This window comes from Tripterygium wilfordii, chromosome 7, assembly GCF_013401445.1.
Source record: "Tripterygium wilfordii isolate XIE 37 chromosome 7, ASM1340144v1, whole genome shotgun sequence".
NCBI lineage: Eukaryota > Viridiplantae > Streptophyta > Magnoliopsida > Celastrales > Celastraceae > Tripterygium > Tripterygium wilfordii.
In genome coordinates, this window is record NC_052238.1 from 2,597,504 (window position 1) to 2,624,819 (window position 27,316).

Sequence of the window (27,316 nt, forward strand, 5' to 3'; positions counted from 1 at the left end):
ATATGATTTACAAAACTCAATAAGGCCAGTTAATTAAGTGAAGGCTCTGGCCAGTCTTGATTGTGAAACTATTCGTGACCGATTGAATAAAATTCTACAGAAAAAAATTTGATTTTTTGTAATTTTTTCCATCAATTATGGTGAATGGCAACAGACTTGATTATATCTAATGTTCAAATTGAAAGGGAAAGAAATGATGATCATGAACAATATGTACATATATGCCTTATTTCGGAGTTGGACTGGACATCAGTAATATAATTCTTTGGCATGAATGATAATAGGGCTCTTGACCCTGTGACTTGAAGAATCACTCCTCCATTCCAGTGAAGCTGATAAAACAGTAACATTAATTTTCAATGCCGGACCTTTGATCTCAACCTTGAAGCTTTTCTTCTCATACATCCGATCAAATTTCAACGTGTCCGGAGTGACAGTGATCTTCAGCTCCTTGGGTGCCTTCACTGTAGCCTTGTAAATAAAGTTTCCTGGCTCCACATTAGTAACTGTCCGATGAAGAATGGCAGAAATGCTAGAATTGGGATTTTCAAGCTGCAAATACATCGATGGGTAGTTCAACGCATCATTCCCACCGATAGAAGGAATTCTTGAACAATTTATATATTCATCTGTGATAAGGCGTAGGACTGTGCCGGAGTAGCCTTCATTGCAAAGGAAGCGAATGTAGTTCATTTTCGACGCATCATAGACTAATCCTGGATGCAATGCCCTTACTGGATCAATTTGCCCTGCACCGTAGGCCAGCTCTGCCAATTCTTCTCCAACTTTCATCTCAGTTGCTGCATCAAGAACAAAAATTGTATAAGTTGGAGGAACAATTACATCTTAATGAGAAAAAAGAACTAAAAAGAGGATATGAAAGCTGGACTAACCAGTTGTCATGAGAGCAGACTTAATCGCAGCAGGAGACCAATCGGGATGAAATGACTTGATATAGGCAGCAGTAGCAGCGGCATGAGGGCAAGCCATTGAAGTTCCAGACATTATATTGTACACATCGTACCGATTGTCATCTTCACTCCCAGTGACAGATGCAAGTTTAGTATAAGCAGCCAGTATGTCGATCCCAGGAGCCACAAGATCCGGCTAACAACAATATTAATCATAAAGTTGTCAATGTTAAGGTCAAAATAAGATACTAGAAGTCATATCAGCAGTGTATGCATATAGGTTACCTTCGCGATTGTGCTGGAGACGGGGTTAGGTCCTCTAGATGAGAAGGAAGCCACAAATGGAGCCGCGACAGTCACTTTCCTTGATTTGGATATGATAGCTCGAGGATTCCTACGATTTAGACCACACAGAGAAACCAGGTAAACAAGTACATATCAGTGTAATTTAATTTGTCATCTCCATAAACAATTCAATGAGGTGATCTTACTTAGTAGAGTTGATATATTTGTCAATCTTTTCAGCTTCTAAAGGATCGACAATCGTTGCAGGGATCAAAAAGCTAGATCCAGTGTCTAGGTTCCCTTGTTTGACAAGAATTACCCCAACTCCACCCAACTTCTTGATTACATAATCTTGATCATATCCCCTGTGACAGAACACTATCTTCCCCTTCACCTTCTTTTCATCCAGAGTCCCAGAATCACAGCTCCTGCAAACAAAATCTTCGACGAATATGTCAAAAGCCACGACGATATAATAGTAGGAAAGGCCATGTTCTTACATGGGAGAAAAGAAATCATCCTTGATTCTACTGTTGTTGGCTGCTTTTGCGCCACTTATCAGAGGGTACATTCTCCTTTTCAATCTGAATGTATTCAGAGAAACACCCTGAAATGTTCGGCATGTAAGTAGTTCTTTTTTTGAGTTCACAGAATTCTATTATACAGAAGGAGACTTACAGAAGTTCTCATGCCATCTCCAAATCGAGCCGAACTCCTGAACTGTCTATCCAAGCCACTAGCACCAACAGTCAGAATCCAAGGAGCCACATTCTCCACTGAAGACATCCTCGGCCCTTCATTACCCGCGGAGCAACTAGTCAAGATACCCTTCTTCATAGCATGAAAAGTACCAATGGCTAAAGCATCACTGAAGTAATCATTGGATGGGCCACCTATTGAAACCGACAACAAATCCACACCATCTGCAATTGCATCATCGAATGCTGCCAATATATCCAAGTCGCTGCAGCCTCGCTCATGACAAACCTTGTACATTGCTATACGTGCACCAGGAACACCTCCTCGAGCAGTTCCTTGCCCCAATCCATACAGGCTCGCCCCCTGGACCGGCACACCAGCTATGGTTGAGGAAGTATGCGTGCCATGGCCTTCATCGTCCGCTGGTGATAGGTTGTTGACAGCATTCTTGCGGTCTACATCGTATGACCGTGCACCAATTACTTTGCTGAATAATTGAATTGAAACACAACAGAAATTTAGATGGAATTAAATCGGATAATAACATGAAAATCAGTGTAGATATAGAGGGACTAAAAATTCACTTGTTGCAGCCACTGAAATTTCCTCCTGATTGGCATATGCCTTTCCATTTCGATGGAGGAGGTCCGAATCCTTTGTCATCAAAACTTGGAGCATCCACATAAATTCCTGCAAAACAAGTAGAGAGCTTTCTGGATTACAATTAATTCATTCTGTAATAATAATTGGAAATATGAAGTTTCAAGATGAATTTTTTTGGCAACCTGTATCTAACAAGCCGATGATAACATCAGTCTCTATTTGAGAATTTCTCTTAACAGAGAGAGGCATTTTCAGAAAATCCCATGACCGTGTCGTTTGAAGCTTCCTTAGTGTGCTTGGAAACACTGAAACCACATTCTCATTCTCTGCAAAATATGCAAACAAAATTTTGACCAACTATAAGTAACAAAAAATGTTTTATATGCAAATCTGCTTGCATTCACATGCACCTCGTAGTCTCTCTGCTTCTTGTGGCATTAGATGTGCAGCAAATGCATCAAGACTCTTTCCATAGCTGTGAATTCTGGATTTTCTGGCTATATCCTCACTGGAGTTATAAGTAGAAAGATAGTATTAATAAATTTACAACTTCCCATGTGATAGTATTTGAACTAGATCTATCAGACCAAAGTCCACTTACTCTCCAATAGCAGCTGAAAGCAAATCATGGTGACGATCAACAGCAGAGATTGTTGTTTCTACTGAATCTCCCATGTACACTATATATGCCTGGTGTTCATATGCAAGTACAAGTAATCAGAACCCTGTGAATGCATCAATTACCAACTATAGCTAGTTAGAAGAAGTTAGTAGGGCTTCACCTTTCTTTCTTGTTCATGACTAGACCCACTAGCCAATGACCCACAAAGCTGAACTACCATGGCTAAAACAAAGATGTTGAACAAGGGAAGTTGCAGCTTCTTCACTATTCTCTCCATAGCTTCCAATGGGTTTGTTGTCATATGCTTTTGGAGCGAAATAGGGTCTATATAAAGTGTAAACATTGAACTCTTATCAGTTGAGATTTTCGTGGTAAAATAAGTTTTATCTTTGATTTCTTCTTGGTATTGTGGTTAAGATACTAGCGACTTCAAAGAGATTTCACATTGCGGCTATCTTTTACTAGCCTGTATTGTAATATAGTTGTGTGGATTTAGTGGGCCGGTTTTTTTTAAACAGTATGGGCCTCTAGGACGATGATGACAACGTAAAGCCCATAGACTAGTGTTAAAAGTCCAAAGTTCAAGGGCCCAACTTTAATTGGGCCACGAGCCTATCACCGTGTAAAGGTTTCTCGTGTAGTCAACTTTGAAGTTTGAACAAGGCATTATCTTGGTAAACTTTGACTTTTCCGTTCTACCGAAATTACAAGGAAATTAAAGCTTCGTCTAATGCCTACGGCCACGGTCAAGAGGCAAATATCGGAATAATTAAAAAGTATTTCAGACTTGCTGTCCGGATCATAAATTGATCAAGTCTTGTTTTGATGGAGATGTAGCGTAGAAAAAATAATCAAAAGGTGCATAACTCGAAATTCCACCTGAGAAAAAAAAAATGATAATGAAGACTCATGCAAACTGTAGGTGCGTGCAACAACAATCTTACAAATTTCAATATTTTTTTTATAATAACTATTTCAAAAATATTGAGTTTGACAGGCACGATTTCACATATATCATGTGTATCTATCTCAATATTAAGGGTAGAGGGCCAAAAAAAAATACTATAATAATTAACTTTGCCTAGCAGTTTTGAAGCTGTAATGTCAAATACTAGGTGTAATCCGTTTGAAACAGAATCACGGCTTGTCCAATTCAATGTACAGAAATAAAAGAGGAAACAAAAAGTCAAAAACACATGCAAAACATGCGTAAGAACATGCATGTCGATGGATGTTCTCAAAAGAGGGAGGGTCGGTTTCGCAAAAGAAAAAAGAAAATCAGCCAGCACAAGGTGGCCCACGGACAAAAGTTACATAAAAGCTAGCTAGAACACAACCCTAGTTATTTTCGCTCTCTCCAACGTAGTCAAAGTAACTTATCCAAACAAGATCCTATAAATTATCTGTAAGTTAATGCACAGAGATTGTCTATCAACGCTGATCTAGAAGCTATTGAAGACTTCTGTAAATACATAATGGCCGGGATGGATTTTTGAAATATTATTTTTTACTTATACTAAGATGCACTACTTTGCATGCTAACTAAGATACGCACAATGGTCAGTATTGTATATAAGGGAAGAAAACTAATTAATAAATCAAAAATGATAAAGATATCAGTAGTTGGTATCCGAGTTATTCCAGCTGTTGAGTTGGATGAACAGAATTCAAGTTAATTCGTGAGCTTCATGTGTCTCACATGATGCACATGAAATTCTATGCATATAGCTCATAAATTGGGATAACTAAAATATCTAGTCTCTGATATATATCAGTATCATAACAGTTAATAAATCTAGCTAGCTAGATGAGCTGTGCGCGGCTCTATACATCAACCAATACATACAGCTTAATTAATTAGCATAATAAGTGGAGGAAAATGAAGTAGTAAACAAATAACTGCACGGCTCTCTAAAGTCTAAAATAATGGGTAAGACTTCCTCTAGATCTTTTTTATTGTTTTCTTCGTTTTTGATGAAAAAAATATTAATTAACTAAAGCCTAACAATATTGTCTATTGTAATCTTCATTTCCCACCGAAATGATGCGCAAAACTACAAAGTTCGCTAGTGGGCAATTCACGTTAGGTTATCTAGATTTGAACATTAATAGTATTTCATCATGTGGTTATGTATCCAAACTTAGAGTTATATATCTTATAATGATTTCCTTTGAGGAAAAAAAAATGGCAATAACCAAATTGATTACCTCTTCGAATTTAGGGCATAAAGAATCTCAATCGAGGTCAGGAGTTCAGTTGTAAACTCACGTACACCAACTATTTAGAACATGTACACTAACTATTTCTAAATAGTTTATATTGGGTCTTGCCCAAACTAACATGTCGGAAAGGTTTGCGCATGTCTAATTCCGCCTAAATTTATATTTAGTGGGCTATCCAAAGGATATGGTCGTTGAATTGTTATCGGTTAAAAATGTGTTTATTCTACCAAGGAATAATAAAAATGACAATTCAAGGTGCGGACTGCGAGATATATATATAGACACACGTACGTGTGTGTGTGCATGTGTATTACTGAGTTACAGTTCTATATGAAAACTGTGTCCGTACGTCTGTCTGGTACATATATGCCTTTGATATACATATGTCGCTTTTGTACTCCTCAATGAATTCAAACAGTAAGAAACCTGGTTCTTTGGCTAACTAAAATCTCTTTATCTGTCCTTGTTAATCAGTATGCTATATTTCCTCAATTAAAACGTGGGAAACATGCAAAATATAATAAGTACAAATATTATTACTGTCAAAATTTACATTAAGTCGGCCCAACACCACACCAAATTTTCTATGCGGGTGCATATGTGTTTCTGCCAAATGTTATTACACATGTAGCAACATAAAAACATGCAAGTTTGTGTAATTTGCGCAGTCTGGCAGTGGTCAATTCTTTCCAACCCATGATTGGTACACACACACTATCTCTCTTATGGTCTGGTAGTCTACTAGGCCCACTAAATTAGACAAGTTGGTACTATTGGCTGTTAATAACCATACGATTGTGTTCTTTAATTGGCTTTTAAAATTCATTAAACGTGCATTTTATTATATAACACGAGCTCTTTCGTGAATAATTGATTGTCGGTCTAGTAATAGTGTAATATCTCTTAAATCCCACCTCATTCACTACAAATCAAGATTATTCACTTTGGATTAGCCGATTTCTGTGAATATATCGAGTTCCCAAGGCTTTGTTCTTCCTAATCCATCTCACATAATAGTATTTACGCCAAGAAGAATGTATTGGTTGTGTGAGAAGGTGTGGGTCTCTACTTATAAACCACAACACTCTCAACAAGTGGACAGGTAGAAGCCCGTTCAACAGGACCTTCGATATCATGTCATAAATCTCACCCCTCATTACAAATCAATATCATCAACTTTGGATTATATGGTCTCGAGGATACATTAGACTCGCGCGATTCTATTTTCCTTAAATCGTCTCACTTAATAGTGCTTAGACCAAAGAAAATGCATTGGTTGTATAAGAAGGTGTGGATCTCTACTTATGAACCGTGTCACTTGAACTTACCCAAGTGATGTGGGACTACATAATAAATTACTCATTATCCACGTTGGGACTACATAATAAATGATTCCTTATCTACGTTTCTTCATTTTCTGAACAAGGACAACGTCCTAAACACATAATGCACGTGAAATTATTAACATACGCTGCAAATCCGTCTATACTTGTATAATACTGACAAAGCTTGACCTAGCTGCCTACATAGTTATGTTTTTTGCACACATGAATATATGTGTGTGTGTTTAAATCATGCAGAGCTTATCCGTCGTAGGGTTTTCGTCCATGTCGCTCTCCACGTCAGTCTATCTATAGATTTACGGCCGACATGCCAAACCCATTCATCCTACAACAGTTGATCTGTTCAGTGGAAGTAGTGCCACCTCTACAATTGTGCGTGCTTATTTTACATGCAAACACCAACTCAGAGACACGTGTTATTCTATATATATGTATGTATGTAAGCAGCTGGTTCATGCATTACAGTGCAGCAACTAAAGGTTCCCCTATTGACTTTGAACTTGTATGGGATGGCATGCTAATGAATAAATTAATATTGGCTGACTACCCATATCTCCACGGCGGTGCCAAGTAGTTTTTTTAAAAATTAAGAAAAAAAAATTTGTTGACAAATGAAGGCACTATTGACAAATTTTATTTTAGTAAATAAATTTTTTTCTAGAAAAGCCGACATGAACCGGCGGATAAAACACAAAGTTGACAATTGTCACGCAACTAAGCAATCAAAGGTAAATGCACGTGGTTGAATGAAAGTGACGTGGCAGGGGCAAGAGGAATTTCCTCACGCGTTGTTCATGCTCAATCATACACCCACACCACCTCCTAAAAACAACACCTAAATATGGTAAAGATACCAACAATTAGTATGAACAACACGTAAATAGGTATCAATAACACATAAATGATAAAGATATCCGTAGTTGATATTTCAATTTTCTTAATAGTTGAATTGGACATACACGAATCAAATAAATTCGTGAACTTCACATGTCGTACATAATACAAATAAATTGAATATCAATTGCGGGTATCCATATCATTACTAAAAACATTATATAAAGCACCGCTCCATTCCCTCAAAACATTATATCAATCACCTCACCTCCATTTGAATATTACTCCTCGCTTCTTACTCCTCTTACAATACACATATTTGTTTTGTTCTCTCTCTAAAACTCTCTTTCTATAATGGCTTTCGAAGCTTTCTCGTTGGAGCTCATGTCAATGGCGTTTGGGTTCTGTTTCTTCACCTTCACAATCTTATTTTCTCTGTTTTCTTTATCAATCCTTGTATTAAGGATGAAGCCTTGGTGCAACTGCGACGTTTGTCAAACTTATCTTACTTCCAGTTGGACCAAAGATTTCGACAATCTTTGTGACTGGTACACTCATCTTCTCCGCAACTCTCCTTCTGGAACCATCCACGTTCACGTTCTTAAAAACACAATCACCGCAAACCCAGATAACGTCGAGCACATTCTCAAGACTAAGTTCGATAACTATCCGAAAGGGAAGCAGTTCTCTACGATCTTGGGTGATCTGCTTGGCAAAGGTATTTTCAACGTTGACGGTCAAACTTGGAGGTTCCAAAGAAAGCTGGCGAGTGCTGAACTTGGTAGTGTTTCGATACGGTTGTTTGCATTTGAGCTTGTTAAAGCTGAAACTAATTCGAGGTTAATTCCTCTATTGTCTTCGATTGCAAAAGATCAAGAAAGAGTTTTGGATTTACAAGATGTTTTTAGAAGATTCTCATTCGACAACATATGTAAATTCTCTTTCGGGTTAGATCCTGGTTGTCTGAATTTATCGTTACCGATTTCAGACTTTTCTGTCGCATTTGATGAGGCAACGAAATTGTCTGCACAAAGAGCACTTGCATCCTCACCGTTGATTTGGAAGATCAAGAGATTGTTCAATATAGGATCGGAAAAGAAGCTCAGAGAAGCCATTGATATGGTCAACGAGCTTGCTGAGGAGATGATAAGTCAACGGCGCAAGACTGGTTTCGCTAACCACAAAGATCTTCTATCACGATTCATGGGGTCCGTAGATGATGACAAGTATCTTCGAGACATTGTGGTTAGCTTTCTATTGGCGGGTCGAGACACGGTTGCTTCCGGGTTAACTAGCTTAATGTGGTTGATATCGCAAAACCCAAAAGTAGAGGATGCGATCCGGGCAGAGTCAGACCGAGTCATGGGAACTAGTCAAGATCTTGTAAGCTTTGAACAGATGCGGGACATGCATTATTTAAATGCTGCTGTATATGAGAGCTTAAGATTATTCCCCCCTGTGCAATTTGACTCAAAATTCTCCCTAGAAGATGACGTATTACCTGACGGCACCTCTGTCAAAGGTGGCACTAGGGTTACATACCACCCATATGCCATGGGTCGGATCGAATCGGTTTGGGGGTCGGATTGTGTTGAATTCAAGCCGGAGAGGTGGTTGACTAATGGTGTTTTTGTACCCGAAAACCCATTCAAGTATACCGTGTTCCAAGCAGGACCTAGGATTTGTATGGGGAAGGATTTGGCATTGGCGGAGATGAAATGTGTAGCACTTGCAGTTATCCGGAAGTTCAATATTCGGGCAGTAGATCCAGATTACGTGCCCCGTTTTTCTCCGGGTCTTACAGCCTCTTTAAGAGGTGGTTTGCCTGTTGTGATTAAAGAAAGGGAAGTTGTATGTTTGTGAGTTTTTTTTGGTTAATTGTGTAGTGGTTGAATACTGCACATATAATATACGAGTTAAAAATTGAATTTTTTTTTAAATGAATGCATTAAAGTTTAAAGAAATGGAATATGACTATGTAATTGTTGTGGGACCGACCTTTCGTCAAACTATTTATCTTCTTACACGTGGACAATCGGGGAGTTGGGTAGCCGCTAAATGGTGCACTATTTGCATCGTTTCTACTCTCAATCCAGTTCAACCATGCTGGGCTAGCCTGGTTAGAAGCATGGATTCAGTGATTCACCACTTTTTAGGTGGCAAAGGGCCTGTTCGGCTGGACCAATGTTTTTGTGGGCTCGAATTTATCAAACTTTTCCACGGCTCCAACTTAGTCCAAAAACCGAGCTCCACTTATTGGGCTTTTTAGGCCTCACATTCCGTCCAAGTCCAATTGGCCGTGTACTGTGTAGTGTGTACAAGCAATTGTTGTCAGTAGCGGACCTAGCGGTAGAGGTTTTATTTATCCTTCTCATATTTCTTCTTGGTTTGGCCCAAACCTAATAAGAAACCCTAAACCTTACGCTAGCCCAGCCCAAATCTCGATCGCTTCCTTAATCCTTCCCTGTTAAACTAGCACTGAAAGGATTCAAGGAACCCTCGCAGCAACAGACAGACAGGCAATCCCTCGCCGGATGCCCTTTTCTCTTTCGAATCCAATTGATTTCTTCGGTTTTTTCCTTTAAATTCTTCCTCAAATTCCCATTAATGGCAACCGCAACTCACTCAAGCCCCTCAAAACAGAACAAGAAGAAGCCTCGCCAAAACCCAGAGTCTCAATTCCACTTCAATCTCAATTCATGCTCCAAATCCAAAGACCTTCGTGGCGCTATCGCCCTGTATGAAACTGCAGTTTCACAAAACACTCGTGTCAGTCATCACCACTTGAACACTCTCCTCTACCTCTGCTCACAAGCTGTTACCGACCCATCAACCAAAGAGCTAGCAATTGAACACGGGTTTCGAATTTTCAATCACATGGAATCAATTGGTATTAAGCCCAATGAGGCATCCATCACGGCCGTCTCTAGGCTCGCTGCTGCAAAAGGAGACGGTGATTATGCTTTTGAATTGGTTAAAAGGATGGGGGAGTACGGAATCACACCCCGGCTGCGCACGTATGATCCAGCATTGATATCTTTTACAGGGAGTTTGCAGGCGGACAAGGCCTACGAGGTAGAGGAGCATATGGTTGGAGTAGGGGTGATTGCAGAGGAGCCAGAAATTGCTGCATTGTTGAAGGTCAGTGCAGAAACGGGAAGAGGGGAAAGAGTTTATGGGTACTTGCAGAAATTGAGGAAAACAGTGAGATGTGTGACTGAGGATACCGCAAATATTATTGAGGATTGGTTTCGTTGTGAAAAGGCTAGTGAGGTTGGGTCACTTCATTACAATGTGGGTTTGGTGAAGGATGCGGTTTCAAGAAATGGGGGAGGATGGCATGGACTTGGGTGGTTAGGAAGAGGAAAGTGGCATGTTAGGAGAGGGGATGTGGATTCGAGTGGCCGGTGTTGCTCTTGTGGTGATCAGTTGGTTTGTGCTGATATTGAAGACACAGAGACACGGAGATTTGCACAATCAGTGGCTGGATTGGCCATGGAAAGGGAAGTCAAGGCTAATTTCAGTGAATTTCAGGTGCATGAAATGTAATATATTTGATAAATTCATAATGCTTCTTTCTATTGAAGTGTATTGACTATTAAGTCAATTACTTAGTAATCTTAAACTTAGCTTTGGAAATAGTGGCGATCATTCCACGTCACTTGAACTTTAAATTGTTGCTGATTTTCAAAATGTTGATTGGACGGAAATAGGGAATCATAGTTAATGGAGTATAACATGCATAGGAAAACATGGTTTTTAATCTAATGTTCAGTTTGGTACTTTGGTCTTAATTTGAATATAATGTTTGGTTGGAAATAAGGATTTAGCATTCATAGTTTAGTTTATGGATGTATCTCATTTAGCTCATTACAATTCTAATCCAGAATGCCAAACGGGCCAATATTTTATGGATTCTGGTTTGTCTCTTTGGCTGAAAGCATTTCCTGCATTGCTATTTTTGTGTGTATGTGTGTAGGGACTTCTTTTTATGTATATATTCTTTTGTACACATCAAAATTCCTGTTATGGCTTGTATTATAGGATTGGCTGGAAAAACATGCTGATTATGAAGCCATAGTGGATGGAGCAAATGTTGGGCTCTACCAACAAAATTTTGCTGATGGTGGGTTCAGCGTTTCTCAGGTTGTATGCCTTAGTTTTGTGATTTGTTTTATTTTCTATTGTAATCTAGCTCTCTTGTAGCTAAGTATTTTTGGCTTACATAGCTCATCGCAGTTTTTTTTCTTGAAATTGCTATAGTGCAGCTTGATGCTGTTGTGAGAGATTTATATAATAGGAACGAAAAGAGATGGCCACTTGTTATCTTGCATGGTAAACGTCTTCGGGCTCTTCTTGAAAATCCTACCCACAGCAAGCTGGTTGAGGAGTGGATGGGAAATGGTGTTCTTTATGCTACGCCACCAGGTTCTAATGACGATTGGTACAACTTCTCAGCTCCTTCCTTTTTGTATGGATAATTCTTCATTTCACACCTTTTCTTTTAGGGGTTATATGATTATATCTTTATTCTTGTCATTATTTCACCATCTTTGTTTGTGCTTCTTTTGGCCAGTTGCTCTTCTGAATATAATGGTTTGGGGTTTAATCCCATCCACGTTTTTTATGGTCATTTCTTATTTTCCATTTTGTTACTTTTTTGCAAATTAATGTTTGAAGCATTTTGTCCTACTTTCCCTAAATAGTACATTTTCTTATGGGAACATTAAAATTATTCATTTGTATTGATGAAATCTCCTTCATTCAGGTATTGGATATATGCTGCTGTTAAACTTGGGTGTTTACTTGTGACTAACGATGAAATGCGAGACCACATTTTTGAAATTGTGGGTAGCAGGTTCATCCTCAGGTGGAAAGAAAGGCATCAAGTAAGTTCTATCTAGTTAGCTTGTCAAATATTGTTGATTTTATATCTTATGAGTTGATTATGTGAGCAATTTACATGGAAACATTAGAGGGTGCACCTTGTTTTCACATACGAGTGTGTATGTGGGTGATGTATGCATGCGTGCAATATGCCCTTGTCAATAAGCAGACTTGTTGAACCATGTTTCTTTTAGAGCTCTTTGTCAAAGGCTTGCGACGATTGATGATCTGTTGGCATGTTTACTGCACAAATCTTCACCTGTTAATTTTGGTTTACACTTAAAGCAAACACTGCAATACATGATTATAATCGTCCAGATTTTGAGGTCAATAAGCTAATTTTTTCTTTTCCCTTTTATGTATTTATCATTAATTGGTTACATGCCGAGCAAGGAATATATCTGTTTTCTGCTGATTTATTGTTGAATATGATTTTAATGGTTCACCCTGGTCTCACATGGGAGTTTTATTGTTGTTTCTCTTATAATTTCCAGGTTCGGTATACGTTTCTTAAAGGTAACTTGAGACTTCAGATGCCGCCCCCATATTCCTTAGTCATCCAGGTATCATTTTTCTACTCCATGTTTCATTTTGTGGCCCATTTATCCTATATTCATTATACACATGTTGATTTGTCTAGTTATACATTATTGACTATGCAATAGGTCATACACTCATACCTGATTAATTGCTTAAATCGATCGAATTTCACAGTAAATGTGCTAGTTGATAATCACATAAAAATGGTTTTCTATGTTCTGCATCTGTGAAGTAGATTTCATCTGCCTTTTCATATGATGTCGAACTTGGTTTCAGGAATCAGGAAATGGATCATGGCATGTGCCTATAGCAGGCACCAGTTCTGAGGAGTCTGTGAAGACTTGGCTCTGCATTACCAGGCCCGGTGTTTCTGATGCTCTCTCCCCCAATGAACCTCAAGTGGATAATGAAATTCGAGGAAGCGGCCATGCATCTTTTGAGAAGGAATTGTTGAAATCATGTGATCAGGCCACCGTTACAAGTCACAATAGCAAAAATGAAAGCCAAGATATCTCTCATAGATCTATCACCGAATGTGCAGCTACGACTGGAAAAAGAAAAAAGAGGTCTCCATCTCCATCGCCTTCACAAGGTCATCTTTTGTCAAACTAATTAATTCATTTTTTTCAGGACCACCACCCACCTTTATCTATTGATTGCTTGTTATGGAAGCACCTGTAGGGTTGATATGATCTCCACCATGTGAGATGGTTTCTATATACTATCTTCAGAAACATGTTGCGAGGAATTTAGCCTCATGACACTATGCTAGAGCTAGCGCGCATCAGCAACCTGTCGGAAACCGATGGCTTTCAGATTTAAGATATGTATCCCTCTGTTCTTGTTGTTTCATTATCGTGGGAAGTTGTATGTTTGTTTAATGAACAAAAATCATTCAATAACTTTATTTGATCAAACAAATTAAAACAGTGTGCTGACAAATTACAGTTGATATCCATATATAGTACCAATCTTCTTGCAGTGCAGATAATATCATATATGGCTTGCTTCGCTTCTTTTATTGTGGACTTAATTCACACATACACACGTATATATGTATGCATGTATCACTTGACAACATATTTCAAAAGGCCAGGAATGTGAATTTGAATCATGTAGTCTTCCCAGTTGAAGCTAGTAGGATCACAGTTATACGGATCCACCTCCCTACTGCCTTCTCTTCCTCCCATTCTCAATTTCTCAGTGTTTGTGTCGTCAAAGCTGCACCAGACACCAGTTTAAATATAGTTATTATGGTAATTGTATAACCTTGTACAGTAATAATGTCAAAATTTAAACACCAAATTAAAGTGTTTTTTTTTTTTTTAAGAACTCAACATGTCCTTCGGATAGCTAAGTAGGTGTAAACCTCGTGCGTCAGAACAACCTACGCTATGGGTAAGATTGGGTTGAAACTCATGTGGATAGGGGTTCGGAAGCAGGACTTGCCCACATTAGGATTCCTTAAAGAAATGTCCTAATTGGTTGGTTCGAACTCCCGAACTCAGGCAATATAGTCCTAAGTCCGGAGAGATAACAAACTAGGCTATCGTCAGGTGATTAAATTAACTAATTAATTAATTAGCTACATACGTACATGCCCTTAAAGAGTACATAAGGCCTATAAATTTCCACCAAACACATCAACAACGAGAATTTCCTGTTCGCTGTTCTGTAAGTATTACTATATCGCTATCCAGATAACACATTCACCAAATGAAGCCCCTTCAAACAAGAAATTGAACACACAACTTGTGTTAGTTATATATAAACCCCTATATATATATATATATATATATATATATATATATATATATATGAAATAATTTTCAAAATAGAGGAAAAAGAAAAGAACAATAACACTAACCTTTAGGGGTAGTGCATAACGAGTTGTCATGTATATGCGGAACTTAGCCATGCTGTTCAAGAACTTGAACCCTATTGACTTTAATCGGCTTTCCATTTTTGTTAATCAAAGGATTTGTGTGGAAGCAGCATTTGGTGAATTTGTGAATGTTGGATAACGTAAGAGGATTTCTCAAGGAAGAACCTACATGATACACAATTTGTATGGATTGTGTTTGATTTGCATGAGCCACCATTCCTATGAGTATTGTGTTTACGACCATATCTGTTGGAATCTGTATCATTTTATTCAACAACAAAAAAAAAGAGATTAATTAACTAACTAAGCATGAACATGTGAAATAATTAATCACTAACCATATCAAGGACTGTATTTGAGCCACCAAGAAAACATTTGAGTTGTCCCTTGCCGTAACCTATAACCTTGGTGTCCATGGTTCTGTAACAAACAACAACATATATGTATATGCAATTGTTAGAAACATGATCAAAATTAAGGTAAATATTGGTGGATTATATTATATATCGAATCAAAAAGGATTACCTTAAACCTTCAATCCAGCCAGGGAAAGGTTCTTTGTAAGTGCTTGATATACCAGGTGGACGTATGATGATCAAAGACATATTCTCTCTATACTCACCAAGAACCATCTCTCCCATTGCTTTAGTGAAAGAATAGGTGTTTGGCCAACCATGCAATTTTGCCCTAAATAATAATTAATTAGGTAATTTAAGTGTGTATAGGAGAATTCTTATATATATATAAATAAAGTGGCAACTATCTACCAGGGGGGAAAAAACCTTTTCATGCCAAGATCTCTCAGGGTGGATGTAATTGTTTTGTCTGTAGCATTCTGTGCATTAAGTTGTTTCAAATTTTCCTCCACAAGTTTCTTCTCAGCATAAATGTTCAACCTTGTTGTACCCTTGAGAGTTTCACCCATATAAAATGATTTCTCTGGTACAAGCCCCTCTCTTTCGCCACATACATAAGCTGAAGGAATTAATTAATTTATTAACACCCTCCAGGCTTAATTTCATTAAAACTAATTAATTAATTTTAATGAAACTAATCAAATACCTGTGGATACATGAAGAAGCATGTCGACTTTAACACATCTTGTAGCGAAGTTTATCACATTGACAGCTCCAAAAGTGTTTGTCCCCAATGCGACGTCGTACCTTCCATCCATATATAATGAATGAAAAACTACTCAGCCTAATAGCCTATTTATATATATTTGTTGATGCAATAAAGTAGTTATCATGACGAAATAATACTCCGTATTAATTACCTTTCATCAAACCTTGTAGTTGCAGCAGAATTGATAATAAAGTCGATTTCTCTCCACATTTCTTCCCTCAAATTTGAATCATTTATTCCCAAATTATTGGAAGATACATCACCAACGACTGCAATCACCTTCTCGTTTAAAAATGTGTTGAAATTCTCCGTACCCCATCGCTCCCTTACTATTCTGAACAATTCTTTGCTGAATACCTAATTAATTGTTTTAATTAAGCAAAAAATATATTACTGAAAGATTAATTGAAGTACATAATTTTAAATTAAAATTTGAAAATATGTAGGACCTCGTCACGCAAGCGTTGAGTGGCTGCGGTGGCGTTCTCAGCCCTTAAAACAAGATACAGCTTCTTCACATTTGGTTGGCTCCTCATTATCTTCTCCAACAAAACTGCACGTACCATTATAAAGACACACAACAATACTCATTCAATAATGCATATAATATAGTTATTTTTTCTCATATTAGCAAAACTTGATAGTTTATATGCAAATTAAGTCCTTATCTCATTTGTACAGATTATACAAATGAGATAAGGACTTAATTAGTTATCACTAGGCCACATGTGTGTGCTCATATATGTAGATTGGATGGGGTTGTAGGGAAGGTCTCCCTAAATTGGGAGAGCCTAAATGCATAAAGTGATATAAATTATATAACAAGGAAAAAAAATATATATATATATATACCTTTGGCAAGAAATCCAGTAACGCCAGTGAGCAGAATGTTCTTGCTCTCAAGAAACTCTACTACTCTTCCAGATTCCATAATACTATGTGACAGAGACGGAGGTAGATCGATTAGCTATGCTATAAATCGGAGATGGTGATTGTCTAAAGTATGCATATGCCTTTTATAGAAACAAGTTGAAAGTTGTGCATTGATGACAGCTAGCGCCCACATCACGGCGTCTGTTGAATCCGATCAGTTTTCAAGCCTAGCCCATAATTTAATTAACAAAGCAGCCCAATAACTAAGAACCTCGTATGAGGCCCATTAAGGCTTAATCCTTTATTTTGTTGGCCCGCTATCTAGCATATAAGGGCAAATGCAATGGGAATGAATTTGCTGGGCCAACATTTTTGTTGGCCCGGTCCCACCTCTATTACACAAAAAGTCAAGTCAAACACGTATTCTAATACAGCCACATCAGCAAAACACAAATTTCTATACACTTTTCTTCCCACACACTTTCTCTTTCCATCCAACCCAACAACATTCCATTCCTCCATATTATCCACAACAAAACTACACCAAAACATCAAATATCAATACATCCACATCAGCAAAACACTTATCCCAATACAGCCACATAAGCAAAACCCATTTTACAATACAGCCACATCAGCAAAAGACAACATCTTTGTTGGCCCAATACCACTTCACCATTGCATTTGCCCTAACAAAAGCAAAACAAGATAGGGATGGGGTGCCATGCCGCTATGATGAGAACCAAGAAAATACAAACTATTATTAGTATTTATTTAGTATTTATATTCTTGTTGGTATTTGATTTTAATTAGTTTAGTTTAGGAGTTGGGTTTCGGTAAAGGTATAAAGTAGTTTTCTATATAATTTTAGTCTTCTAGTTTGAGTAGGTTTTGGATTGTTTGCTTTGGTTATACAAATTGGTAGAATTATATTTATTTTTATCAATTAAAGAAATGAAACAAAAATCAAGACTTGTTTTCAAACCCAAGAATTTTTTCTTAACCCAACATTGTTCTTAATTCCTTTAAGATTAAGGTTTTCATCACGCTAATTGCACACTTATTTGTACTCATTACACACACGATTTTCAACCAATATTTAAAGCAAAAGAATTAGTTAACAATTGGATTTGGGAAAAGCGAATTTAATGCGAATACATATATATATATATATATATACAGAAATTCTCTTATGTAGACCAAAAGTGTGGACCAAGTTTGTGGACTTATTTTTCAAACATAGATGTGGTGGGTCCCATAATAAATGTGTGACCTCCACTTATGTTGTGGTTTATTATAACCATTGAATTTTGGTCCACACTTTTTGGTCCACATAGGAGAATTTCTGTATATATATATATATATATATATGTGTGATGTGATTGTTGAAAGAGAGAGCATTGAATTATTTAACCGACCTCTCTAAGGTTCAAAAAAAAACACATGCTCATATTTTCTGTTCATATTATGTCCAATTAATACACAAAAAAAAAGCATACTCATATTTTCTGTTCATATTATGTCCAATTAACACACAACAAATCAGTTTGTGAGATTAATGTCGTCCTCTCCAGCCATAGAATTATGGGTGTTGAGGTGTAGCTTGGACCAGCTTATAAGTCCAATGGAATTGTCTTTTTTTTATTGAGCTTTTTCAAGGAATTTGGAATATTATTTATTATTGGATTAAAAAAACACAATTTCTAAGCTACACAAAATTACTTAATTAATTAAAGCTACACAATTCACAAATCATGCAACCTAACATTGTTGTATGGTATGAATATATGAGCTATTAAAAAACGTGTCCTAATTTGCTTATCACATGCACAAGCTCGAAAATCACATTCACGACTTATTGAAAGAATCACGTAAATTCATAACATGACATAGTGTTGACTAAATTGTACGAATTGTTGGGCTTTTTTGTGCAACCTAATCATGTTGTTTCTCACGATAATTTTTTTTTTTTTTTTGTCTCAAATCATATAATTAGATTTCTTCTTGTCTTTTTCTACGAAGCATTAAACAAACCACAACCACATGAATTTAAAAATTTTCTTCTAAAAAAACTTTCCTTCTATTTTTTATATAATGATTTTTTTTCCTGAAATTACAATTTCAAGACACGTGTAGTGCGGGTGTGCACCTAATTGGTTTAAAGTACAAGGGTTAGTTGACTACACCTATCCACGAAAATGATTATCGTTTAACAATTGGATCTGAGAAAATCGAATTTAATGCGACGTGTATATATATATATATAGAGGATGTGATTGTTGAAAGAGAGAGCATTGAATTATTTAACCTACCTCTCTAAGGTTCAGAAAAAAACACGTACATACTCATATTTTCTGTTCATATTATGTCCAATTAATACACAACAAACAAATCAGGCTGTGAGATTTAATGTCGTCCTCTCCAGCCATAGAATTATGGGTGTTGAGGTGCAGCTTACAAGTCTATGCAAGTGGGTTGCATACCACCTCAGCAGTCCAGCACAGTTGATGTTATTCCCTAAATAAGCCTGTCACAAGCATGTAAAATGCCAGAATTAAAGTGAATGCTGACATCCCAGCATGGCATGGTAGGCTGTCGGCGGTTGGATCCAAGGGCCTAAGATTACCACATGTGTTCCGAACGGTGTTCCCTCAATCCATTCATTCACAACGGGCAAATTTCGTGTGTGATAATTTTGTATAGCAACACATTAATGCTTACGAATAGGAATTGGGCCGGACCATTTTGGCCCAAGTATGTCTGTTTGATTTTTACCCCATGAATCATATTCCGGGCCAATCTAATGGAATAGTCTTTTTTTATTGAGCTTTTACAAGGGGCCCGACTATCATGGGCTCTGTTATTCGTTCCGACGTTCCGTGATAGGTAGTAGCCCAATTAAAAATGTTTTTGAGATTTTTAAATATCGCATTAATAGTGGCATGGGCGGCGGATTCCTCATTACAAAAAATAAAAAAATAATAAAAATGGCATTAACAAACAATTATTTTTTTTTAAAAAAAATGACGTGTACAAACGTATAATCAAATCACTTTGAACAAATTAAGTTCTTTTTTATTGTGGAATTAATTCATACATACACACACATATATGTATATATATGTGTGTATCACTTGACAACATATTTCAAAAGGCCAGGAATGTGAATTTGAATCATGTAGTCTTCCCAGTTTTTATTTTTCGAGAGGAAGAGGCCAATTTTACTAGCTCAAAGGCAAAGGTAAATCTGCCCTGTGAAGGGCCAATACATGAGAAGGGACATGCCCATGCAAGCAAACCAAAGAACTAGATAAACGGTCAAGTTTGGCAAGACTATCAGCAACTAAATGGCCTGACCTACGAATATGATTAAAACAACAATCCTGAGATCTAGACAGACGTTTAATCTCCTCGAAAAGGCCATGAGGGGCCAAACTTGAGTCTCCTTCAACAATCATCCTATCAATTCCCATCTGAATAGCCAGCCAGTTGAAGGCCAAAAAGGAAAGCTTTTGCCTCAGCTTCTAGACTAGAAGCGGTTGGCCGGAGAGGCTTGAAAGCAGAGGCAATGATTTCTCCATAACTGTTCCGGATGATTGCTCAACCCCAGCCATTGAACGATCGTCAATCCAGGAAGCATCAACATTCACTTTAACCCAGCCATCAGCAGGGATAGACCAAGTAGAGGGAGCCGGCCTGTTTGTTGGTATTGGTTCTTCAAAAGCTGCAATGAAGGAGGATTTCAGGTGTTGTGTCACGAGGACATCATCTTGCTGAGATAAAGAGTTATTTCCATGAAGGATATTGTTTCGAGCCCGCCATATGTGGTATGCCGTCACCATGAAGGTCCCCAGATCTTCCAAATTCAAGAGCTTGATAAAATTGGGAAGATTATCATATATTGTCGGGCTTGTAATTGGAAATAAAAACCTTTGCTGATGTGTCCAGTGGGTGTTCCTCCAGATATCTTGGCTCCAAGGGCAGTGGAAGAAGATATGTAAAAGAGATTCTTGGTTGGAGCCACATAAAAGACAATGGGGTTCTATGTCCATGCCTCTCTCGATGAGTCTCTCTCGTGTGGGAAGCCCATTGAGAAGAAATTAAAGCGCCATCCAAAGATCTTTATTTTGTTTGGGCATTTAGTCGTCCAGAGTTTTATCCACAAAAGAGGAGGTATCTTGGGGTGGCACTGTGGATCCACAAGCCAGGTGGTATGCTGAACGAACAGAGAAAGTTCCATTGGAATTGAAGGTCCAGAAATAAGAATCCCGGGCATTCGTCTCATGCAGGGGAACTGAAGTAATACAGTTGACAATCTCAGAAGGAAAGATTTCAGTTAGAAAGGAGGTATTCCACAACCCCACTCGATGGTCTATTAGACTAGAAACTTTCAGACTTGAAACCGCAGGAACCGGATTCAGGGAGTACGCAAGATTCATTCAAAGTCCAAGGGTCCCCCCAAACTCTGGTATCCTCACCATTGCCAATTCGCCGACGAAGGCTGTTGATGTTCTTTAGTATATTTAAAAGAAATTTTATGTGTTATATGAACAAAGGTTGAAGGGTGGTAGAATGGTAAATGTTTTGGATTACACTAAGGAAAACCCAAGATCAAGTCCCACTGCTTACAATATATAATATATAGGTTATAATATATAGGTCAAAGATGAGTCTTGGGGTCAAAGAATGGTAAAGGTTTTGGATTACACGAGGGCGTGCACGTTCTAAGTGGGAGGGAGTGATGTGGGAATCCTATATCGGAATTGAAGGAGTTCAATGTCTAGTTTATAAATTGGGCAAACTTAATATTAGTCAACCAGTTTTTTAGTGGATAGTTAGGTCTAATCTTGTGGACTGGGCTTGGGCTCGGGGATTTGCCCCCTGTCCATGTGCGCCTGTGTGTTCTGTTAGTGGTGTACCCACCTCCCCTTGGGTGTGTGGGGGCATCGCTGCATCAGTTCCACATTCTTTCTTTTAGGAAGCTGAATATATATTTTCCTGCGACTTCTAGTGATAATAGCTGGCAAACCAAGATAAGTTGACTCCTCGGAGATGGTTTCTATATACTATCTTCAGAAACATGTTGCGAGGACCTCGTGACACTATGCTAGAGCTAGCGCGCATCAGTAAGCTGTCGGAAACTGATGGCTTTTCAGATTTAAGATATGTATCACTCTGTTCTTGTTGTTTCATTATTGTGGGAAGTTGTATGTTTGTTTAATGAACAAAAATCATTCAATAACTTTATTTGATCAAACCAATTAAAACAGTGTGGTGACAAATTACAGTTGATATCCATATAGTACCAATCTTCTTGCACTGCAGGTATATATCATATAAGGCTCGCTTCTTTTATTGTGGAATTAATTCACACATACACACATATATATGTATGTATGTATCACTTGACAACATATTTCAAAAGGCCAGGAATGTGAATTTGAATCATGTAGTCTTCCCAGTTGAAGCAGATAAAAACAAGAGTGCTAGGTTTTCTTGAACACTTCTCAACAGTATATTGTTTACGGCTATCGAGCTAGTGGTGTGCATTTTCATTTATATTGAGTATACAATGTAAAACCTTAGAGAGGGACCACCATGGTGGTTGACAGCTGTACACTTAAATACATACCCAGGAAAGTAAATCAAAGTATATATTAAATCATGCTTTAACACACCCCTGCAAACTTGTGAGTGGTAAGGGTCGTTCAACTACTCCAAGTTTGTCTCTGAGACATTGAAACCGAGAATGGGATAGTGGTTTTGTCAAGCAGTCTGCCACTTGATCATGAGAAGGAACATATCGTACATCGAGCTGTTTGGCTAGAACTTTGTCTCGCACAAAGTGAATGTCAACTTCAATATGTTTGGTTCTGGCATGATAGACTGGATTAGATGCTAACGCACTTGCACTTAAGTTGTCACACCATGTGATAGGGATTGAAAAACACTTCAGAGACAGTTCTCGAAGGAGGGATTCGAGCCATGATAGTTCACAAGCTACTTAGTACACGGTTTAACATGCAGCCCCATGTCCTTGGTACCTTTCAAATATCTCATAACTCTTTTCACTCCCTGCCAGTGGATAGTAGTAGGAGCATGAAGAAATTGGCTCAACTTGTTAACAATGAAGGCAATGTCTGGCCTGGTATTGGTTAGATATTGAAGACCTCCAACAATGCTTCTATAGGAGGTTAAATCCTTCAGAGGTGTTCCAGTGGTGAGTGACATTGGTCGTCCAACAACAGCTGGTGTGGGGCATGATTTGGTCTCGGCCATCGTGGTCTTCCTAAGCAGATCATCAATATATCTAGTTTGTGTTAAGTACATACCAGTGATGTCTCTTCGCACTTCTATACCCAGAAAATGGTGTAGATGTCCCATGTCCTTCAGAGCAAACAGGTTGTGCAATTTGTGAACAAACTTCTGTAAAGAATCTGCACTGCTGCCTGTCACTATTATATCATCGACATAGATGAGGACCAAGATGATTTGATTTTTATCTATGTAGAAAAAGAGTGAAGTATCACACTTGGAGTTCCGGAATTTCCACCGAGTCAAAGTATCCTTAAGCTTTTCAAACCATGCTCTAGGGGCTTGCTTGAGCCCATATAGTGCCTTATGCAGTTTACAGACAAGGTTAGGTTGAGACAGGTTCTCAAAACCTGCTGGTTGATGCATGTATACTGTCTCCTGAAGATTTCCATTCAAGAAAGCGTTATTGATATCCAGTTGTCTCACCACCCAATTCCTTGAGACAGCAATTGTAAGCACAACCCGGATTGTAGAGGCTTTGACAACTGGACTAAAAGTTTCAGAAAAATCTACCCCTGGAGTTTGGGTAAAGCCCTTGGCTACTAACCTGGCCTTGCATCTCTGGAAGCTCCCATCAGAGTTGTACTTGGCCTTGAACACCCACTTGTTCCCCACAATATTATAAGAAGGAGAATATGGAACCAGAACCCACGTTTGATTTTTCTGAAGGGCTACAATTTCTTCTTGCATTGCACGAAACCAATCTTTAGAGCTCAAAGCTTCCTGTAAAGAATGAGGGACAGTAGGGACTGTAGTTGTAGAGGCTGAGTACATGTGATAGTCAGCAGAATGCTTCTTGGGTTTGTGAATGCCAACTTTGGCTCTTGTCACCATATGATGTCCCTGACTGCCACTAGAGGACGGGGGCAAAGTAGTACTTGGGTGCTCTGGGAGCTCTAAATGTCCTTGTTGATCAAGCTCTTGTGGCACGGGCTCTGGATGATTGATAGACTCAGATTCTCTTTCAAGACTGGGGCCTTCATGAGAGGTCTGTGGACTGTGTTCTCCTCCAGTGGATGTTGTTGCTAAGGAGTCAGCAGGAACTTGTTCTACTGTTTGAGGTGCTTGAGAAGGGATTGCACTGCTTGGCTGGAGAGGAACAAAGCCAACAGAATTGTGAGCAGGTTTGGGAGGTGGTGCAACATAGGACAGTGGAGGAAGACAGTGAGACGATGTAATGGAAGTGAAATACTCGGGCTGAGTGGTATTAAGAAAGCCATTCTTGAAAGGGAAATCAAGTTCATTAAAGGTCACATGTCTGGAGATGTAGATTCTACCAGTGGAACTGACACACTTGTATCCTTTATGAGCATCACTGTACCCAAGGAAAACACACTTTGTGGTATGAAATTGAAATTTTTGTGTGTGATAAGGTCTTAAGCAAGGAAAGCATGCACAACCAAAAGTTTTGAGAGAGGTGTAATCTGGTTGTGTTTTGAACAATGTGTTGATGGGAGTATTTCCATCTAGAACAGTTGTGGGTAGTCTATTGATGAGGAACACTGATGTTTGGAAGGATTCAATCCAATACTTTAAGGGCATATGTGCTTGAGCAAGCAGAGTTAGACCAGTCTCCACTATATGTCGATGTTTCCGTTCAGCTCTACCATTTTGAGCAGAAGTGAAAGGACAAGAGTGTCTGAAGTGAATACCATGTTGCTGGAGAAAAGAAGTAAAGCTTTGATATTCACCTCCAAAATCAGATTGAAGACACTTGATCTTTCTATCTAGTTGATTTTCAATAAGGGTTTTAAATTGGATGAAAGCTCCCAAGGCATCAGATTTATTTCTGAGTGGAAAGATCCAGGTAAACCTGCTGAAATCATCCACAAAATGAATATAATATCGAAAACCATTTGTGGATACTACTGGTGAGGGACCCCATAGGTCAGTATGCACAAGTTCAAGAGGATGGGCTGCACGAGAAGATGATAATTTAAACGGCAAGAGATGAGATTTTCCATGTTGACAAGCATCACAGAAAGGCTGTTTTTCATTAGTAGAGAATTTTGAATTACAGCTCTTCAAAATCTGATCAAGAACTCTAGAGGATGGGTGACCTAGTCTCCTATGCCACACCTCTTTTAGGGAATTTAAAGACTTACAACTAACAGACTTAGTTACAAAAGATGAGTTACAGCTAGACTTCAGAGTTGACGGCAGAAACTTAGGAGTGGCCTTGATGGTATCTGAAGAAAGAGGAGCCAAAAACACAGATTTGTTGGGTGGTATGTCAAGCTGGTACAATCCATCCTTAAGCTTCCCTCGAAGTAAGATTGTTCCCGTTGCCTTGTCCTTAACAACACAGCCACAAGAGTTAAACTCCACAATGATATTATTAAAAGCAGTAAGTTGAGAAATGCTGAGAAGTTTTTTCTTAATGTCAGGGACGTGCAAGATATCTTTCAAATATAATGATGTATTGTCAGATATATGCAAAATAGAATTTCCTACATTCTCAATTTGGAGTTTATCACCATTACCAATAGTGAGAGTGGTGTTACCAGTGTATTCAGATCTCTGTCCAAGATGTCCAACATCATCAGTCACATGTGTGCTAGCCCCACTGTCAGCATACCAGGCAGGGTCACTAACAGTCTCTGAATTTGCCACATAAGCAGAATTGTTGTTGTTGTTGTTTCCTTGCTGGTCTGGTGGTGTTCCCTGATAGGCATCATCATACCTATAATAGCATTTGACAGCAGTGTGGCCTATTCTGCCGCAGACCTGGCACAAAGGTCTGGAGTTGCTGTTTCTGCCCCTTCCTCTAGGAGGCCTTCCTCCTCTATGGCCATAACCTCCAGGAGGTCGAAAGTGATTCTGGCTATGGTTGTGAAAAGATCCTCGATTTCGAAATTGACCTCCTCTGTAATTGCCTTGATTTATGCCTCTTCCAGTGAAATTTCCCGAATTTCTTGCTCCAGCAAAATTAGCAGATGGTTGACCTAAGTTAATAGAAGCAATACCAACATTAATATGTTCCAGTCTCTTTTCATAACTGAGTAATTTTGCTTGTAGATCAACCCAACTAATGTGCTCCTTCTCTTGAATTTGACACACTACAGGATTGTACTCCATTGAGTCAATTCCAGTCAGAATTTGTTCGATCAGGTCCTCCAAGGGAACCGGTTTTCCAGCTAGGGCAAGGTTGTCAGCATACCCTTTTGCCGTCTTCAAGTACTCAGACATCTTCATACTACCTTTCTGAAGTTTCTGAAACTCTCTTTTGTAGTATGTAATGTTGGATTTAGTTCTAATTCCAAACACATCTCTTATTGACTCCCAAAGTTCTTTCGAAGTCTCACATCCCATCACTTCTGCCGCAACATCTGTTTCAATCGAGTTGTATAACCATCCTAACAGAGTCTGATCTTGAACATGCCATTCTTCATATTCAGGGTTTTCAATCACCTCTTTTTCTTCTTCTCCAGCTATGAATTCGGGTGGACACTTCCTGACCCCATTAATGAAACCCTCCATCCGATTTCCACGAATGACAGGCAAAACAAAGTTTTTCCACAAGAGATAATTTTCATGGCTGAGTTTAACAGAACAATAAGAGCCTAGTGAATTACCTGCCGGTCCTGCTGTTCTTGAGCCAGCTAACATTGAGACAGTAGACATCTCTCTGCCTTTAGAATTCCTGAGGGTTGAGAGTTGTTCTTGCTCAACAGATTTCTCACTGTTGGAAGAGGCATTGGGACCACCATCCTTAAGACCATCGCCATCCGTGCTGCCAACCATGGTGACGGCTCCGATACCAAGATAAAAACAAGAGTGCTAGGTTTTCTTGAACACTTCTCAACAGTATATTGTTTACGGCTATCGAGCTAGTGGTGTGCATTTTCATTTATATTGAGTATACAATGTAAAACCTTAGAGAGGGACCACCATGGTGGTTGACAGCTGTACACTTAAATACATACCCAGGAAAGTAAATCAAAGTATATATTAAATCATGCTTTAACAGAAGCTAGTAGGATCACAGTTATACGGATCCACCTCCCTACTACCTTGTCTTGCTCCCATTCTCAATTTCTCAGTGTTTGTGTCGTCAAAGCTGCATCAGACACCAGTTTAAATATAGTTATAATGTCAAAATTTAAACACCAAATTAAAGTGTGTTTTTTTTTTTGAAAAACTCAACATGTCATTCGGATAACTGAGTAGG

General features: G+C 38.4%; 4 protein-coding genes and 1 pseudogene across 4 annotated transcripts; 2 read left to right on the forward strand and 3 right to left on the reverse strand.

The window, feature by feature from the left end:
* Positions 1-203: 203 nt before the first annotated feature.
* LOC120003126 (subtilisin-like protease SBT4.15) lies at positions 204-3,397 on the reverse strand. The gene is made up of 11 exons (XM_038852041.1): positions 3,281-3,397; positions 3,100-3,188; positions 2,909-3,006; positions 2,681-2,824; positions 2,480-2,585; positions 1,875-2,382; positions 1,697-1,803; positions 1,403-1,624; positions 1,197-1,305; positions 894-1,107; positions 204-800 (listed from the first exon to the last, which is right to left on the reverse strand). The coding sequence occupies exons 1-11, from the start codon at positions 3,395-3,397 to the stop codon at positions 250-252; spliced, it is 2,265 nt and encodes a 754-aa protein (XP_038707969.1). The 3' UTR covers positions 204-249.
* A 4,367-nt stretch (positions 3,398-7,764) lies between these two features.
* Positions 7,765-9,513, forward strand: LOC120002250 (cytochrome P450 94C1-like). The gene has a single exon (XM_038850935.1). It carries the CDS (start codon positions 7,875-7,877, stop codon positions 9,381-9,383), a length of 1,509 nt encoding a protein of 502 aa, XP_038706863.1. The 5' UTR covers positions 7,765-7,874; the 3' UTR covers positions 9,384-9,513.
* Positions 9,514-9,990: 477 nt separating this feature from the next.
* LOC120002249 (proteinaceous RNase P 2-like) lies at positions 9,991-13,925 on the forward strand. Its single transcript, XM_038850934.1, has 6 exons — positions 9,991-11,054; positions 11,565-11,666; positions 11,789-11,964; positions 12,289-12,409; positions 12,902-12,970; positions 13,224-13,925. Exons 1-6 carry the CDS (start codon positions 10,128-10,130, stop codon positions 13,557-13,559), a joined length of 1,731 nt encoding a protein of 576 aa, XP_038706862.1. The 5' UTR covers positions 9,991-10,127; the 3' UTR covers positions 13,560-13,925.
* A 43-nt stretch (positions 13,926-13,968) lies between these two features.
* Positions 13,969-16,888, reverse strand: LOC120002447 (annotated as a pseudogene).
* Positions 16,889-20,354: 3,466 nt separating this feature from the next.
* On the reverse strand, positions 20,355-20,882 carry LOC120002448. The gene has a single exon (XM_038851228.1). It carries the CDS (start codon positions 20,880-20,882, stop codon positions 20,355-20,357), a length of 528 nt encoding a protein of 175 aa, XP_038707156.1.
* Positions 20,883-27,316: the final 6,434 nt, after the last annotated feature.

Coding starts and splice junctions, on each gene's coding strand:
- LOC120003126 (XM_038852041.1), bottom strand. CDS start 3,397: ATGGAGAGAATAGTGAAGAAGCTGCAACTTCCCTTGTTCAACATCTTT. Junction 2,383..2,479: donor AATTTCAGTGGCTGCAACAA/GTGAATTTTTAG, acceptor TCAATTATTCAG/CAAAGTAATTGGTGCACGGT. Junction 801..893: donor GTCTGCTCTCATGACAACTG/GTTAGTCCAGCT, acceptor TTCTTGATGCAG/CAACTGAGATGAAAGTTGGA.
- LOC120002250 (XM_038850935.1), top strand. CDS start 7,875: ATGGCTTTCGAAGCTTTCTCGTTGGAGCTCATGTCAATGGCGTTTGGG.
- LOC120002249 (XM_038850934.1), top strand. CDS start 10,128: ATGGCAACCGCAACTCACTCAAGCCCCTCAAAACAGAACAAGAAGAAG. Junction 11,667..11,788: donor GTGGGTTCAGCGTTTCTCAG/GTTGTATGCCTT, acceptor GCTATAGTGCAG/CTTGATGCTGTTGTGAGAGA. Junction 12,971..13,223: donor CATATTCCTTAGTCATCCAG/GTATCATTTTTC, acceptor ACTTGGTTTCAG/GAATCAGGAAATGGATCATG.
- LOC120002448 (XM_038851228.1), bottom strand. CDS start 20,882: ATGGACATAGAACCCCATTGTCTTTTATGTGGCTCCAACCAAGAATCT.